The following is a 19560-nucleotide window of genomic DNA, read 5'->3' as shown; positions in this document are numbered from 1 at the left end:
AACTGTTTGGCCATGATGACCATTGATATGTTTGGAGGAAAAAGGGTGAGGCTTGCAAGCCGAAGAACACCATCCCAACCGTGAAGCATGGGGGTGGCAGCATCATGTTGTGGGGGTGCTTTGCTGCAGGAGGGACTGGTGCACTTCACAAAACAGATGGCATCATGAGGAAGGAAAATTATGTGGATACATTGAAGAAACAGCTCGGTCGCAAATGGGTCTTCCAAATGGACAATGATCCCACGCATACCTCCAAAGTTGTGGCAAAATGGCTTAAGGACAACAAAGTCAAGGTATTGGAGTGGCCATCACAAAGCCCTGACCTCAATCCGACAGACAATTTGTGGGCAGAACTGAAAAAGCGTGTGTCGATCATGGAGGCCTACAAACCTGACTCAGTTACACCAGTTCTGTCTGGAGGAATGGGCCAAACTTCCAGCAACTTATTGTGAGAAGCTTGTGGAAGGCTACCCAAAATGTTTGACCAAAGTTAAACAATTTAAAGGCAATGCTACCAAATACTAACAAATTGTACGTAAACTTCTGACCCATTGGGAATGTAATGAAAGAAATAAAAGCTGAAATTAAATTCTCTCTACTATTATTCTGACATTTCACATTCTTAAAATAAAATAGTGATCCTAACTGACCTAAGACAGGGAATGTTTTCTACGATTAAATGTCAGGAATTGTGAAAAACTGAGTTTAAATGTATTTGTCAAAGGTGTATGTAAACTTCTGACTTCAACTGTAGTTAGGTGAAGAAAGTGTCACACAGCAGCACAATTACTCAATTACTCACATAACTATAAGTAAATGTTTATTTACATAAAAACAAACAAACAAACAAACAAACAAAACAAAAAAAACGGTGAGAACGTTAACCAGAATATATACAAATATAAATATAAACAAATATAAATAGATGTAAAATATAAACATACCTCTTAAAGTGCAGATCTTTGCAGATATTTTGCAGATTAATTGCTCATATTTTCACTATGTGAGTTTGTTGTATCTTTACATCGGCAGTGTTTTAATTCCTTCCCCAGATTATTCTTGAGAAAATATGAAAAGCTCTGTGCTTTTACAGGTGCTGTTTTTGCCATCCTTTAAACAAAGTAAGCCTCAAAGACACAAACAGCCACAAAGTAATATTTTTCATGACTTATTTTCTGCATTTCTGTGTGTGCAATCTGTGTCTAATAAGACTGTCATAAGAAGCCGCACTTCAGCTCCCAGTACTGCATTTTGGTATGAATAAATTATGTAAATGACTATGTACTGCTCATAGCTTTACTGTTTGCCAATTTTATTTATGCTGCTGTTATTGTATTTGTTGTAACTTGTAGTTATTTGCCATTTTGTGATTATTCAGAGCTCATCTTATACTTAATATGTTGTTTTTGGTTGTCACCATTATTGTGATTTGTATGTCAAATAATGAGGTCGACGCTAGTTACAAAGTAATGCGCTCCAATGTGTAGGTGATTTGAAAATAAAAGTCATTACATGATTTCAAAATAAAAACTATTATACGGTTGCGATCTATTCAGTCAGCCATGATTTGTTTATTCTAATTCTAGTGTCAAATAGCACGGTTAGAAAGAGCGGTTCAGGGGTAAACCTTTTTTTATTTTTAATGGGAAAACAATTACAGAGTGCACCTTTAAATGAAAATGAATGGTTTAGAAAAGGAGGGAAATTAACTGAAATGCATCCAACAACAGAAGCAGAGGAACCATATGAGGTGCTGTAGTGTCCGTCTTCAGGGAATGTTCTGGTTAATGATCATGACACATTGAGGACATGCAGGATGCAGCTCAGCACTTGAGACAGACTTACCCTAAACTCTTCCACCTTTTCTTCCTGCCAGCAAAGCCCACGAGAGGAGGAAACCAGGTTAACAGAAGAGAGAGAGAACACACTCAGACAGACACAGAAACCACCACCGAAGACTGGACATGGATCAATCACAGACAGAGCGTGTGTTGCGGAGAGATGACTGTTTATGTGTCCACCCTGAATATTTAGTGGGTGCGAGTGATTCAAAGGCAGGATAAAAGGGAATTTGATGTTTCAAATGAAAACAGAGTGAGAAGGTTGTCCTTTACATTTAAAGTCAACATGAAACGGCATTCCACCCGTTTTACTTCTGTGACATATTTCAGAGTGAAACTAAATAGAATAGAATGGACATTTTTCCATAAGAAAAACAGGACAAGACTTGATTTTATTCATCTGGGATTAAATGGATTATGTAAAATGGGAGAACCAGGTACATGTATTTAAAAAGTACATTTTGATTTCATGTTGACTTTAAGGCTTTTTTTTTTTCATTTAATATTTCAGGCCTTCATTCTGTGTCTGTGTGCAGGAGTCAGTTTGAAGTCTTCACCTCTGTCTGAACATGAGCGCTGGGTCCATGTTCGCTGAAGTCATGCGCACAACATGCCGAATCTCTTTGGCGATCATTCGTAACTTTTCAAAATTCACCAGGCCATCCACACTGGAGTCGTTGCCTGATCAGGATCAACAGATCACAGAGAAAATGTGTCAACTTATGTCATTTAACACTATTTAGACATAGGGGAGAAAAATTGTTAACACGTGCATGTTTTAAATATTCACATTACTTGTTGCATATTAGGGCTGGCAATCGATAAAAATATTTATATATCTATCATAGTTAACGCGCTTATGCATTCAGTTCTTTTTTAAGAAAAGAAAACGAAATGATATTTGTGTAGTTATTAATTAGCCGCAGGCCCGAGGCTTCTGATCAGTTTTAGAACTGAAACAAAGAACATACTGAAACTTGAAAAGCAACTTCAATGAAAGTTATAAATTCGAATTGAATGTGTTGACATCAACAGAAAAAAGAAAAAAATAACAGCGTTAAACATTCAATTAATCATTTAAACACGTTAAGTTTTATAGTACATACCTAGTATTCGCAAAAAATGTATTTACACACACTACACGCACATTATGGCCATTCATGTTCTGACCTTCATGCAGGAAGGTGAGGTCTTTCTTCACCACAGGAAACAGCGGGATGATTGGTGGCTGGACGCTCTGGCTGCTCAGTATGTTGCGGTATTTGGCCATGTTGCGTGATGGGTCAAAGATGTCCTGAAGATCCCGGAACAGTTTCTCATATTTACTGGGCAGTTTCTCCCATGTGCTCCTTAATCGAGCCACTGGAGCCAGATTAAGACCACTGAAGACCACAAAAACAAAACACATCACTTCCTCTAAACATCTTCCATCACCACGTTCCTGTATTTAGGTATTACATTACCACATTCATTTAGAATGAGTACATTAGTGTTTTTTCAGCTTTGGGCACTTTTAGCACTGCAAACTTTTAGAAAAAAATGTCACTCTCTCAATAACTTCTTTATTTTTCATTTTTTGTTTGTTTTTTGGTCAACTAACAATGTCCAACAGTGTATGCACACGCATCACAGATTTTTTTTTGTATTTTTTTTTGTGAAAGTCCAAAAAATTCCCACGACAGTGTCATTTTTATTTTCAAATTCTGTACAATGTCTAATAGAATTCTGGTGGAAATGACATGCTCTTCACTGACACTATTGCTGACAAGTACACTAACTTTAAAACAAAACAAAACAAAACAAAAAAACAAAACAATAGGGGCAAAATTCTTTGGTGTGATCGAAATAATGTCAGAACAAGTGGGACAGTCTTAATTTTTGAAAAAATGTACAGAAATAATTTTCACACAATAGCACTCTGCTTAGATAATCATAGTTTTGAATATGTGATAATTTGTATTTTTTAATGGATTTTCATAGTTTCATATTGAAAGTCTGGGTTTGTGAAGACTTTTATACATAAAAGGCATTTGAAAAGTACCAAAATAAAAGATGAAGGCCTGGTAAAAAGTTTCCTATTCAGTTTTAATGAGACCTTCATATAACAAAAGAAAAAAAAAGTTTTGTTTTAGTAAAGAAATCTACCCCTGGGACATGAAAGTACCCAAAGTTGCAAAAACACCCATATCCTGCTCTGCCCTATAAAGGCAAAACACAGTAACTATGCCAACACTGAAACTGAGAAAAACGGTATTTGGTTTTAGTGTGGATTTTGTAATTACTGCAATTTTAACACAGTGTTTTCCCTCAATCTGAGCACAGTTGAGTCAAACCCATTTGTCACAGGACAGATCATAGTCTAATTCAGGGGTTTTCTTTTTGATGGCAGGGACCCGCAAAAATGATCATCTCACCAGAGACCCCCTTCTGAAAATATGCAGCTTTATATTTTCAAGTGTAAAGTCCCATTTATACTGTGTGAGAAAAAGAGTAAGCACAATATTATAAAGACAACATGTTGTTTGCGAAATTAAACAATTGGCTTTTATTTTGTCACTGGGTACCACTTTATAATAAGGCCCAATTTGTTACCATTAGTTAATGCATTGAGGCTAAAGTATACTGCCGTTGTCCACATTGCTGATCTTGCTGCTCGCAGCCCAGATTTTCTCGACACACGGACAGTTCTCGTCTGTGCACATTGTCGGCACATGCACCTGACATTGACTGTACTAAAAGAGTATCACAAAGCAGTCACAAGGCACATGCGTCATATGCGTTACTCACCCGCGGTCAAAAGATTATAGTTTGAAAGGCAAATACAGTTGACCGGGTGCAATCCGATCCAGAATGCAAAAAAAGTACACCCTTTACGTATCATGAACTAACAATGAACAATATTTTTAAACAGCATTTATTAATCTTTGTTATTGTTAGTAAAAAAAAAATAAAAAAAAATACAATAGTTTATTGCTAGTGCATTTAGTTCTTATTGCATTAACTAATGTTCATATATAAAACTTTTAATAAAAAAAATAAAAATACTAGTAAATGTTGAATGAACATTAATCAAGATTCATAAATGCTATAAAAGTATTGTTCCTTGTTATTCATGTTAACAAATATAGTTAACTAATTCTAACATGTAGAAACTTATAATAAAATATAAAAGAATCTGAAAATATGACTATTAAGTTGAGAGAATATTTTTTTCTACCTAATGTTTATACCTGAAGAAAAAAAAATCTATTAAATTAAAATGTATTTATAGTTTTTAGAAAGCAGAATGAAAGAATAATATTGTCAAATTTGGTAAAAAAAAATAAAAAAAATAAAATAAAATAAAATTACTTCTTTTCTCTCTGAAATTTTCGGCATACCCCCGAGCTCCTCCTCGCGGCACCCTGGGGGTCCCGGACCCCAGTCTGAAAACCCTGATTCTGGTCATCACTTAATTTTGTCAAAATGTGAAGTAAGTGCATTTTGTTGTTGCACGGTGTCAAGAGTTCAGCCATTTATGTTGATTGTGTTTTGTTGTCTTTGTGGCTGATATCTGAAACTCTTGTTTAGTGTTTTGTCTAGTAGTCTATGTTAGAGTGCATGGCTTGTCCTTTTGGCGCTGTCATGCATTCTCTTGTCTTGTTGGTTATTGGCACGATTGCATTGCTCTTATGTCATTCTTGCGGCATGCAGTCGTGTCAATAGTTTTGTGTTTGTCTCTCACGACCTCGGGCTTGCTTTGTGCTGCACGTCCGGGTCACGATTCGTTGTCATGTTGTGCCCTCGCACAAATGTCCCATCTTGTCTGTAGTTTGGCATGGGCGCATGTTGCCTTTGGCGATTTGCATTCGTGTCATTCAGGTGATGTGTCTGTGAGAGCGTGTGGCTTTGATTAGTTTCTGTATTATCACGTCTCTCAGTCTTGCGTCACACCCTGCCTCATTGTCTGCTCATTATTAGTTTATTGGTTTCACCTGTTCCTCATTAACCTGTTTGATTTCTCTCCCTTTACTAGCTCCTTGTGTTTGCTGTCCTGAGCTGGATTGTTTCATTCGTTGGTTGGTTTCCTTCCCTGTCGGTTCAGTTCTTCGTGTATTTATTTCAGTTGGATTTATTGGTGTTCTTTTCTCCCTCGATAGAGTTGGTGTTATGTTTGTTTTCTATTTTAAATAAAAGCTCATTGATACCATCTGCGCTTGGGTGCTTCCTTAAAACACCCCATTCCGTGACAACAACAATCTTTGGAATATTTGATAAATCATCAATTATTAGGAAAGGTAGAACACATTGGAAACTCCAGCAGTTTGTGGAAACACTGCGGAACTCCGAGATATGTGTGGTTCTGAAAAACTGACCTTAAGAATGACTGACCTGATAATGGCGAACATGGAGTTGAAGTTCTTGCACTCACGACAGTGCAGAGCGATCTTGATGAAGTGTTTGATGGTCTTCATGCGTTTGATTGTGTTGGACTCACGCAGTATCTCAGTTGCAACCCAGAAGGTCTCCTGGTTGATGACATCCTCAAACTGCTTCAGATGCCTGTTGCTACCTCCACCCGGGTCCAGCTTGAACAGGTCATCTACGTACTCTGTGGACTCGATGTTGCGGAACAGGCTGAAGTCTCGCATGGACAGCTGAGCTGCGGCCTCCACCGTGCTGAGCTGTAGAAGACTGATCTGACTTTCCCTCAAGAGATCCTGAGCATCTTCATCGGAGCACAGCGTCTCCGTTTCCATGTTGTTCTTCAGGTAGTACCTGAGCACACAAATCAAAGATGGTATTAATGAGAATTGTCTTTTTTTTTTTGCCGAACAATACTACAAAGTCCAAAGAACACACAGCTTCAGTTCCAAACCTGTATGATTTTCTTTCTTTCATGGAAATTCTGAAAAGTATTCACACTTCTCTATTTAATAAAATGAAAGTGAATGGTTATTGGGCTTTTGAGCTCCAAAAAGGCATTAAAGTAGTTTATACGACTCGTGTGCTGTATTCCAAGATTTCTGATATCATATGATTGCTTTGTGTAAGGAACAAACCAAAATTAAAGTTATAATTCACAGATAATCTTAATTTCCATTTTCTGTTCAAATCATAGTAAGCTGGAGTGCAGCCATTTGACACCATATACTGTAAAAACAAGGAGACAGTGCACGCATTTTATTGCCTTTCATGTCTTGACATGCTATTCATGTGATTTGAGAGGACAGAAAGACAACTAGACAAGATTTTCAGTGATTTAACCCTCCTATTATGTTCGGGTCATTTTTTTAAAGTTTAAAAACTGTGAAAATTAATCTTAAATCTGTATTTGGTGAAAATATCTTGGTATTCTCCACAAAAAAAGTGTATATATATACTGTATATACACACACATCTCTGTAAAACTTTTCTTTGTATTATTTGAGGTCTGAAAACACTGCATCTTTTTTATTTTGACCGGTTGTCATTTTCTGCAAATAAATGCTCTAAATGACAATATTTTTATTTGGAATTTGGGAGAAATGTTGTCAGTACTTTATACAATAAAACAAAAATGTTCATTTTACTCAAACACATACCTATAAACAGTAAATCCAGAGAAACTAATAATTTTGCAGTGGTCTCTTCATTTTTTTCAGAGCTGTATATTTACAGTGGCATGTAAAAGTTTGGGCACCCCTGATCAAAATTTCTGTTGCTGTGAATAGCTAAGCGAGCAAAAGATGGCCTGATTTCCAAAAGGCTTAAAGTTAAAGATGACACATTTCTTTCATATTTTAAGCAATTTTAAGTTTTTATATTCATCTTGTACAGTTTCAAAATAACAAAAAAGGAAAAGGGCCCGAAGCAAATGTTTGGGCACCCTGCATGGTCAGTACATTTTAACACCCCCTGGCAAGTATCATAGCTTGTAAAAGCTTTTTGTAGCCAGCTAAGTGTCTTTCAATTTTTGTCTGGGGGATTTTCGCACATTCTTCCTTGCAAAAGGCTTCTAGTTCTGTGAGATTCTTGGGCCGTCTTGCATGCACTGCTCTTTTGAGGTCTATCCACAGATTTTCGATGATGTTTAGGTCAGGGGACTGTGAGGGCCATGGCAAAACCTTCAGCTTGCGCCTCTTGAGGTAGTCCACTGTGGATTTTGAGGTGTGTTTAGGATCATTATCCTGTTGTAGAAGCAATCCTCTTTTCATCTTCAGCATTTTTACAGATGGTGTGATGTTTGCTTCCAGAATTTGCTGGTATTTAATTTAATCCATTCTTTCCTCTACCAGTGAAATGTTCCCCTGTGCCACTGGCATCAACACAAGCCCAAAGCATGATCGATCCACCCCCGTGCTTAACAGTTGGAGAGGTGTTCTTTTCATGAAATTCTGCACCCTTTTTTCTCCAAACATACCTTTGCTCATTGCAGCCAAAAAGTTATATTTTAACTTCATCAGTCCACAGGACTTGTTTCCAAAATGCATCAGGCTTGTTTAGATGTTCATTTGCAAACTTCTGACGCTGAAATTTGTGGTGAGGATGCAGGAAAGGTTTTCTTCTCATGACTCTTCCATGAAGGTCATATTTGTGCAGGTGTCGCTGCACAGTAGATCAGTGCACCTCTACTCCGGAGTCTGCTAAATCTTCCTGAAGGTCTTTTGCAGTCAAACAGGGGTTTTGATTAGCCTTTCTAGCAATCCTATGAGGAGTTCTCTCTAAAAGTTTTCTTGGTCTTCCAGACCTTAACTTGAACTCCACCGTTCCTGTTAACTGCCATTTCTTAATTACATTATGAACTGAGGAAACTGCTACCTGAAAACGCTTTGCTATCTTCTTATAGCCTTCTCCTGCTTTGTGGGCATCAATTATTTTAATTTTCAGAGTGCTAGGCAGCTGTTTAGAGGAGCCCATGGCTGCTGATTGTTGGGACAAGATTTGAGGAGTCAGAGTATTTATAAAGCTTTGAAATTTGCATCACTTTGCCTTTCCAAACGATGACTGTGAACAAGCCATAGCCCTAACAAGCTAATTAAGGTCTGAGAACTTGGTAAAAGTTATCTGAGAGCTCTTGGGGTGCCCAAATTTTTGCATGGTACTCCGTTCCCTTTTTCACTCTACAATTGTACAAATTAAAAATAATACACTAATATTGCTTAAAATGTTGAAAAGAATGTTTCATCTTTAACTTTGTCTTTTGGAGATCAGTTCATCTTCTACTCACTTAACTATTCACAGCAACAGAAATTTTGACCAGGGGTGCCCAAACTTTTGCATGCATATATATATATATATATAAATAAAATTAAATTTTTATTATGCTTGTTTATGCAATGCCAGGGTGTTTTAGGTGATTGCTAGGTGGTTGCTAGGGCATTACTTAATAGTTGCAAAATGGCTGCATACTGGCCCAAGTCAAAAGAGACCATCCCCAACTCTCTGTGACATCATGATCCCTAGATATGAGTGGAGACCAATTCAATAGAAGTCTATGGAATTTTTTGTTCATTTTTCGTCTGCCAGGCAGCTGTTTATATTGTGATATATATTTATAAAACCATGATTTTACATTTATTTAAACGGATACAAAATTAAGTATTCTAATTATCATCCTTTTTTCTTTTTTTGTTTTTACTGAAAATGAATGGCTTACTGTATAAGGTACTGTAAAAGAATAGTTCATTGATATATGATATATAAGCTCTTTCCAGATGAAATGCTATTTTAAAAAGCTTGCATTTAGTGTGAAAAACAAGCATATGGCAATGTTCATGTTTATAATTGAAAAGGAGGTTTTGTATATCTACAATTCTCTAGCAGGTCTTTTTTGATTCAGACAACATTTTTGGAAATTTCTTCAAAACAAAAGGGATAGATTTTGGTCTTTTCCTCACATATATCTTCAGAAGACTTGGAATATTGCACACAAGTCATATGGACTATTTTTATTATGTTTTTTTTTTTAACCCTAAAACCGGAGGTGGGTGGGACATAAACCAGAAGTGCGTCAAAACAAAATGAAATGCCCATTTTTAAATGTTACTCTTTTACATTTATAGTTTCTATAAATAAAATAAAATAAAATATATCTTTCATATGCCTATTCATAATAATAGCCTAATAATAATAATAATTATTTTATTATTATTGTTTTTATTATTATTACTATTTTATTAAATTATTATTCTTTTTTTTCTTACCAGATGAAGCTGAATATGAAGGCTACATTAACTGATGTGGATATAAATGTGGTCAACTTTAAGAGACGGATAGACGAGCTCTACTGTGAAATCATCACATCAGTTCAGGAATGTAACATTGCGCTCATGGTTTAGGCTATAAATGAATACATGGGAATGATTATGTGTGAATCATGTCATACATCAACATAGACATTTCAAGAAGTGGAAAATGTAAATGATGTAAATGATATTTTAGTTAATGTTACTCTCAGTAAGCTCAAACATGCCCAATAACAGAGTCGAAACTGCGGCCATCCCATTTGAAATCACAGTGTGCGCATTTCATTCATAAGGTTTACACTTAAGTAAAATTGGCTTCATTGACTCATTTTGGTTATGTTTATTAAAAATGTTACTTTATCCTTGTGCTTCTTGGATAATCAGTCAAATGAATATTGTTTTCTATTATTCGGATCAATTCATTATTTGTTTTAGTCATTATTCATGACTTTCTGAATACGGTATTCGGCTTCGGGCACATCCCTAGAAAGTGTTGTTTATTCTTGTCTGGGTCACTCTCACCTGCCATTGAGCTGAATGCGGTCAGCTAGTTTGGAGAGCTGGTCAGGCAGTCGGCGCTGTTTGATGACCCCCTCAGGACTGACAGACACCTCACAGAGCGAGTAGGTTTCAGGAGCGGCAATGAGACCAAACTCACTGACTACATGTGAGACGACATCTTTAGCTGTGGTGTCTTTACTGATGATGATGTAACAGCTCTGCTGGTCAACCTTGAACACACGGATCACCTGGTCTGGAATGTCTGTTATCAGAAGAACGATGTTGAAGTTTACTGGCCAAGCAAGACTGCACTTACAATTAATTTGTTCCCATCATTAAAAATACAATATATATAGCCTCAATATACACACTGTCAAATGAGGAAAGATATACATTAGAATCCAAAAGTCTGAGATCACAAGTGCAAACCTTCTATTTTGTGCTTTTCTGATTACAAATATTATTAACAGCAGAACATTAAGGAAAATTAACATGGATTTCAGAGTGTCCTAGTATTTGGTATGTCCCTCTTTTGCTTTATTGACAGCATGCACTGGAGCTAACGTGAACGAACCTGATGGTCATGCTATCCAGCAGCACAATTTGAGAATGTTTTAGAGAACATCTAGTGTGCTTCAATAAAACAATGCTCAAAGTCACAAATCCTAGATTTTTAATGTGGTCTCTGACTTTTGGACACCACTGTAAATACAGTAAATTCATGTGCAAATATTCATTGCATAGACTATAAACTCTAAAAAGGGGAGGTAAATATTAACACTAAGTCATGCATACAGACATAACACAGATGTATTAAGCCATGCAAATAATCATCAGCAAGTGTAAAAGCACTCGAGTGAGGTTGAATGGGCTCTTATGCAGCTGAAAGCACCAGAGCGGGCACAGTAATGATGCAGCAGAGACACAATATGATGAATGAACATGCACTAATGCACTGCCTACACGAGCCATTACACTGCACAGACAGTGTGCTCACAGAGACAGCCCTTGCTTTTGACCTTTACAACAGTCATCTGAGGGTTGAGCCCTCCACTCAGAGGGTGAATTGCTTTCAATTAACGGCTGGGAAGCTATAAACACTACAGCTTGACCCACGTGATGCAGAGAGATTGAGTTTTGATTGGGAAACACATCAAGGATTTGTCATAAGTGGTGTAACTCACTGATACTAAGAGTAAAAAGGTAACTGGATATTGGAAACTATGCAGTCACCCTTCTTTAATTACATTTTTCTATAGTGTAATAGTATTTCAGCTTTCTTATTTTCTCAACAAATAGTGGAGTAGTATAATAAAATATCACACAGAATTGCAGTTACACTGCAAAAGGTTTCTTAATTAGTATTTTTGTCTAGATTTCCATTGAAAAATCTAAAATTCCTTAAAACAAGGTACATTTACCTAACAAGCATTATGTAGGATAACAGGACTAAGAAGTTTATTTTTCTTAACCCACTGGCAAACAAAATTGGGAGATTTATGCTTAAAACAGGAAAAAATTAAATAAGGCACACTACCTGATAACAAGTCTTAATATCTTACGCAATTTTGCTCCTTAAGCACATTTTTGTGTAGCTGAGGTAATAATCAAACACGCAACACCAACCATATAGTGCTGGTCTGATTCATTTTAACTAATCATTTAAATTGGCCTTATTCTATTTTTTATAGTCATCACTTAGTGTTTCCAGAAATCCCTGTGTTTTATTACAACCCTAATTCCAGAAACATTGGGACAGTATTGAAAATGCTTATAAAAACAAAAAGTAGTGATTTGTAAATTATATTCACCCTTTGCTAAATAATCCAGCACTTTGAGAACAATGTTTCCCAAAGACAAATTGGAAGGATTTTGGGCATTTCACCCTCTAAAGTGCACAATATAGTTAAAAGATTCAAGGAACCTGGTCAAATCTCGGTGCGTAAAGGGCAAGATGAAAACCCCTTCTGAATGCACGTGATCTCTGATCCCTCAGACGTCACTGTCTTAAAAAACATCATTCATCTGTAATGGATATCATGAACATGGGCTTGGGATTACTTTAGTAAACCTTTGTTAGTCAACACCATTCGCCGCTACATCCACAGATGCAAGTTAAGACTTTACTGTGCAAAGCAGAAGCCATACATCAACACTGTCCAGAAGCACTGCCGACTTCTCTGGGCTCGATCTCATTTTAGATGAAAAGTGGAACAGTGGAACTGTTTTTTGGTCCGACGAGTCCACATTTCAGATAAAAACAAAAAAAAACAAAGCCATCGTGTTCTCCGGGCCAAAGAGGAAATGGACTATCCAAGCTGTTATCAGCGTCAGGTACAAAAGTCATTGTCTGTATGGGCCAGGGGTGTGTCAGTGCCCATGGCATGAGTAACTCGCACAACTGTGAGGGCACCATTAATGCAGACATATATGTACACATTTTGGAGCAGCATATACTGCCATCCAGCACGTCTTTTCCAAGGACGTCCTGGAATTTTCAGCAGGACCACTTCTAACCACATACTGGCCGAATAAGCAGAGAGCGCAGGTGCTAGATTGGCCTGCATGCAGTCCTGACCATCTCCAATTGAGAATGTGTGGCACATTATGAAACACATTAGATGGAAACGAAAACCCCGTACAATTGAGCAGCTGTAGACTATAATGGAAATAATGGATGAATGGGGAAAATTCCACTTTTTAAACGTAACAAACTTTTGTCTTCAGTGCCCACATGCTTAATAAGTGTTATTAGAAGAAATGGTGATGTTTCACAGTGGTAAATACTTGACTGTGCCAACTTTTTTGGAATGTGTTGCAATCATCTGATTTGAAATTACAGTACATTTTCAAAAAACAATGAAATTCACAAGGAAAAATATCATGTGTAGTTGTAGTGCTTTCAATATAGCAAAGGGTGAATATAATTTACAAATCACTCCTTTTTGTTTTTATTAGCATTTTACATACTGTTCCAACTTTTTTGGAATTGGGGTTGTAGAGTAATTTATTGTCAATTAGTAGTACACTACCGATCAAAAGTTTTGAAACACTTATTCTTTATTATAATTTTTTTTCACATTTTAGAATAATAGTAAAGTCATCAAAACTGTGGAATAATATAAATGGAACTATGGGAATTATGTTGTGACTAAACAAAATCCAAAATAAATCAAAACTGTGTTATATTTTAGCATCTTCAAAGTAGTCACCCTTTGCCTAGAATTATCAGACATGTACTCTTGACATTTTCTCAACCAACTTCTTGAGGTATCACCCTGGGATGATTTTTAAACAGTATTGAAGGAGTTCCCATCTATGTTGGGCACTTACTGGCTGCTTTTCTTTATTATTTGGTCCAAGTCATCAATTTCAAAAACTTTTTTTTATTTATTATTAAATTTTAGTTTTATAATTAAATAAATTAATGTGGAGGTACAATTATATTTTTGTCTACAAAACTCATTTCAAACATTTAAGCATACGCCTTCAGATCAAAAGATTTTTAAGATCATGAGAAACATTTCAGTCAAGTGTTTCAAAACTTTTGACCGGTAGTGTATGTGTTCCTCTTCTTACTTTCCTCTTTTGGCAATGTAGTGTAAAAATGTCCACACCACAACCCAATAACCACATGAAAATGATTAACATCGTACAACAGTGGCATTCCAAGAGTGCTGATATCTAGTATAACAGCACTGGAATGCTTCACTTTTATATCACTAGCTGTGTTTACATCCAAATGTTTTGCATATTTTAAGTGCATTTTTAAAAAGTCGACTAAAGAAAATGCTAATTATTGTGCGTCTCCATACACTACATCATGCCATTGTCTTGAGGGAAAAAAATAAAAAAATACATATGATCAAGTGTACAGCAGATTTACTTACAGTAGAAGCCAGCCACTGGATGAGCCAAACACACAGTGAGTAAAGACAAAGAGAGATGATGACAGATGACAGAGAGAACAGTCAGCTCTGACTGAAGAAATACAACACTGTACACCTGGACTAGATCTCATCTGATGCTGTAGTCCAGTCAGACTTGTCTTTGACTAAAAAGGAATAGTTCACCTAAAAATTTTTTTTTAATTCTGTCATCATTTACTTAGTGTTGTTTCAAACCCATATGGCTTTTTTTTCCCCTTTTTTCTGTGGAACACAAATAGGGCCGGCTCTAGCATTTTAGGGACTCTTTTTAAAAAAAAATGGGGCCCCTCTACCACAGGTACACTTAACCAAAGAAACCCAACACCAATAAGCAAGCTTAAACTGTGCAAATAAACAAGTTAATTTATTCAAATGCATAAAGTAAAAAAAATGCAAAACTATCAAAAGGTAGTTTATTAGCACAGGTGTAACTGCTTCAGAAGTACAAAAATGAAAGAATTTTTTTTTTTTTAGCAAACCAAATGTACTAATAAGAAAGTATTACCAAATTACCAAATTAAGATTAGGTAGATGTTATTACATGGCTCTCTGGAATACTTGATTCTGATTGGTCAATGGCGGTCATTTTCACAAATGTCGCCACGCCAGTTCGTAGATGTGCACACGTCAAATGTACATGCTTATGTCTCTATACCTTTTCTTCAGTGATTATATAATATTTTGGCAACACTTTACAATGGGGTTCCATTCGTTAACATTAGTTAATGCAAGGTATCATGAACAAACTATTAACAATATATTTTTTACAAAAATTATTAATCTTAGTTAATGTTAGTTAATAAAAATACAATTGTTTATTATTAGTTAATCTTAGTTCATAGTGCATTAACTAATGTTAACATATACAACTTTTGATTTTAAAAATGTATCAGTATAGGCTGAAATTAACATTAACTAAGATTAATAAATGCTGTAAAAGTATTGTTCATTATTAGTTCATGTTAACTAATGCTGTTAAATAATGTTAATAAATGGAACCTTATTGTAAAGTGTTACCGATATATTTAAGTAGTTCTGACAGGTTCCATCAGACTATTGGCATGCATATAGCCGGACTGTGTAGCCAGTGCTATTTACAATTTGTGCAAATAATTATACAGCTATATTAAACCCGTGGTTGGAGGCCCCCTGGTGGTCGCAGGGGCCTACGCAGCCGCTTATTTCGCTTACTAGATGGGGCCCGAAGTGAATACAAAAGGGGAAATTTGAAGAACCTTTGCATGGTTTTTGCCACAAAATAAAAGGGAATGGTTACTGTCAAGCTCCAAAAAAAAAAAAAAAAAAAAAAAAACACCCTAAAAACAAAGTTTATACCAACATTAAAAAAAAAAAAGAAAAAAAAGAAAAAAGGCAAAATTCTGTGAGACAATTCTTTACATTTCTCCTTCTGTGTTCCACGGAAGAAAGTCAGCCATATAGGTTTGGAGCAACATTAGGGTTAGTAAATAATGACATAATGGGCAAACTATTCCTTTCACACATACCATCTCTACCCCTTCTTCAGGACACATAATCACAACAACTCGAAATTTCACTGAAATATTTCTTTCACTGAACACTGCATAACACAATTTCAAATCAAAACTCTTAAGATCTTCCCACATTGCTTTGATTCCAGAAAATGCAGTGGATCTAAAACTGGTTTCGGATTCTGATTTGTCATGAGACAGACACTGGTAAACAAAAGGGGAAAAAAAGGAACTAACTGAAATCTTTATCCAGCATTATCTGCTATTTGCATGTGTTGTATCATAAAGAATGCATTTCTTATTCTATGTGAAGTGAGCGAGCAGCAAAGTGATGCAAAAGATCCAGGTTGACTTACATTTACTGATCTGCATTTACATTTATTTTCTCAGTAGGTGTTTCCTTACCTATTATCAAGAAAATGCTTTCTTTAGAAATGAGAAATGAAATGAACCAGAACTTTTCTTATGGTGTCTTCTTTCTTCTAGTTTTAGGGTCTCTAAAGTAGAAGTGTATGTGCTAGCCATGTAATGAACATTCTGAAAAGAAGCAGACTGTACACTTTCCCTAACTGATATCATATGCATATATCATTATCATTGGCCACCCTGCTCTCTAGATATCAGTCGAGCTCTAATGTGAATAAGAAGTAAACTCTGTGATGTGTTACCTGAAGGGTTGTTAAAGTCTAGTGCGCTGGCCACAGGCTGTAGCAGGTCAGGACTGCTGGAGGACAGGCTACCCGGGATGGGCATGATCGCCACGCTGTGACGGCACTGTTTGGTGCCCACGATACTGTCATCCTGAGACTGAGCCACACCACCATCACTGTAGACACACAGAGAGATTTCATTCAACACATATTCTATTACCACAGTCACTGCTCCAAACACGCAATTCATGTCACACGTGTTGAGTTACAATGGAGACAACTGATGGAGAAGCTTTTCAAACAGACATTAAAATATATAAGAGCAGACAGACCAGCACTAAAGGAGCATGAAGGAATAGTTCACCCAAAAATACAAACTTTTGTTCCAACCGACAAAATCACAAAAAGCACCATAAAAGTAGTCCAAACAACTTGTGCACTATATTTCAACTGAAGCCATACAATAGTTTGTATGAGCAACAGATCGAATTTTAAATACTCATTCACTGAACATTTTGCTCTCAACTGGAACTCTCAAATCAAATAGTGCACCATTAGACATGGTCACGCTAAGGGGAGGATTATCAGTGAAAAATGACTCAAATTTTGGTCCGCTCTTCGCACAAAGCTATCGTATGACTTCAGAAGATTTGGAATATAATGCACAAGTCATATGGATGACTTTTATGGTGTTTTTTTGGAGCTTGACAGACCCAGTCCCTGTTCACTTTCATCATATGGAAAACAGCAGCCAGAATATTCTTCAAAAGTTCACCTTTGTTTTCCATGGAAGAAAAAGTCAGATTGGGATGGCATGAGGGTAAGCAAACTGCATAAATGCCATTTTTGGGTGAACTAAACTGCCTTTAATGCTGTTATGCTTACTGATGGCACATCACTGAAAAACACAGACACTCCATTAATGACAGTAACACAGAATGAGGACACAGGCACACAGCAGATTTACGGCGAGTGTGTCTCTTTAGAAAACTCGGTGTCAATCAGATTGTAACCTTTACACACACAGGCTAATTAGGATGCTGCTGTCTTCCTTTCAGAGTGGAGAGAGAGAGATACGCAACTCCCTCAAGAGTGAGAGAGAGCAGAAGATCTCCCCATCCTGAGAGCTGAACAGCATCACACTCAGCTACAGGAACTACACTTCACCCTCTATAAGTTCATATACTGTATACATCATTTTATAATTTTGACATCACTCTAACATAGTTCAAATACAACTCACACAACCAAAATACTGCATGAAAAATAAACATAGGAAGATGGACAAAACGATGTTTAAAATTGTTTGATGCAGTAAATCATGTCACAAAATCCCTCTCCACATACTGTAGCTGTATAATAAACATCAAAGTTCTGAGGTTCTGATTGGTTGTGATTGTATGACATTGTGCAGCCATTTCTCTTTTAGTGTGGACTAGAGGTCGACCGTTATATCGGGTTTGCCAATTAGTCGGCACTGATAGCTACTTTTGGAACAATGATTCTGTCACTGTTTATAAACTAATGCGTAACGAGATGATGTTGTAGAAAAGACACATATGAAGCATGGACATTATTGAACATTTATATATATATAACCTTTATTGATTGTTCAGTTAATGTTGATTTTGATAGACGGTGTCCGTAGAGAAAAAGGGGAAAAAAAGTGTTTTAATAATTACGGATATAGTTATACATTGTAAATGATTGTAAGAGAGCATATTTTGTTTCTCTTATCAGTTTGTGTGAGCTGCTGGGAGCATAGACATTTCAAAATAAAGAGTCCCCAGTGTATTTTGGTCTTGTTTATGGTTAAAAAGTCCCATGTTATGCACCAAATTTTAAATGTTCTTGCTATTATTGAAACTGCATCCCTCTGTACAAATGGCATCTAGGATTTCATAAAATTTGGACTCTTTGGACTGTCTGTGCTGCCCAGTCACAGTAAGGAAAGACTAAGAAAATGTTCATAGAAAGAAAACATATTTAATAAATCATTTTTAAAAACTATCTGCCGATTAATCGGCTATTAGCTTTTTCTGCCACATTAGTTATTTGTATCTGCAAAATATCGGTTAACTTCTAGTGTGGACAGACAAATGGCATTATGCATTGAAACTATTTCATGTGAGCAAAAATATTTATGTGAAATATCTCTTTTGCCAAAAGTACTAAGTAAACTACTCCCTAAATCTATAAAATACAAATGACCCTAACAATCACTTCTAAACAATTCATACATTGTTTAAGAAAGAAAAAAAGAGTGTTAGTGTAGAATTGTGCAGGTGTCTCTTACCCAAACAGTCCCCTGTGCAAGTGAAGCAGCCGCAAAAACAAAAGACAGGTGACATGAACCAATAGAAGCATAGACAGACAGACAGAAGCCAGCAAAGCATGCACAAACACACACTTTTATTAAAAACACACTCATATTCTAACAGAAAACATAAATCCTACAAATACTGATTAGGGCTGAGTTATATGTTGAAAATTTAAGATATTGTCACAATGACCTTGTTGGTAATTGAAAATGAAGCAACATCTTGAATATCTTACTACTCCCAATTATCTCAATGCACTTGCTCAAAAAACATTCTTTATAGTCGGTTCTTATCAAAGAACCTTTTTAAAAATTGCTCTAAATTTAAATTAAATTTGGGAAATCAGATTAATTTCCGAATCATCAACTGTCCATTATAAAGAATCATTTCCACTCTGATTGCGTTGTCTCTCAAAAATGTCTCTGCATGACATTAAACATGCTTAGAATGTTTTAGTAAAATATACAGGTGCATCTCAATAAATTAGAATGTCGTGGAAAAGTTCATTTATTTCAGTAATTCAACTCAAATTGTGAAACTCGTGTATTAAATAAATTCAATGCACACAGACTTAAGTAGTTTAAGTCTTTGGTTCTTTTAATTGTGATGATTTTGGCTCAC

At 36.1% G+C, this 19560-nt stretch overlaps 1 protein-coding gene across 7 annotated transcripts in view; it reads right to left on the bottom strand.

Annotated features, from left to right (window-relative positions):
* The window catches only part of LOC127430641 (rap guanine nucleotide exchange factor 6-like), a 194494-nt gene that overhangs the window by 23443 nt on the left and 151491 nt on the right, over positions 1–19560 (bottom strand). For all 7 annotated transcript variants that reach the window (XM_051680548.1, XM_051680554.1, XM_051680549.1 and 4 more), the window contains 6 exons: positions 16637–16794; positions 10571–10811; positions 6213–6599; positions 3012–3223; positions 2399–2522; positions 1846–1869 (listed from right to left, as the gene is read on the bottom strand). In XM_051680548.1, the coding sequence (XP_051536508.1) occupies positions 1846–1869; positions 2399–2522; positions 3012–3223; positions 6213–6599; positions 10571–10811; positions 16637–16794 (1146 nt within the window). The remainder of the gene's footprint in view (positions 1–1845; positions 1870–2398; positions 2523–3011; positions 3224–6212; positions 6600–10570; positions 10812–16636; positions 16795–19560) is intronic.

This window comes from Myxocyprinus asiaticus, chromosome 40, assembly GCF_019703515.2.
Source record: "Myxocyprinus asiaticus isolate MX2 ecotype Aquarium Trade chromosome 40, UBuf_Myxa_2, whole genome shotgun sequence".
NCBI classification, from domain to species: domain Eukaryota; kingdom Metazoa; phylum Chordata; class Actinopteri; order Cypriniformes; family Catostomidae; genus Myxocyprinus; species Myxocyprinus asiaticus.
This window is presented reverse-complemented; position numbering and strand designations above follow the sequence as displayed.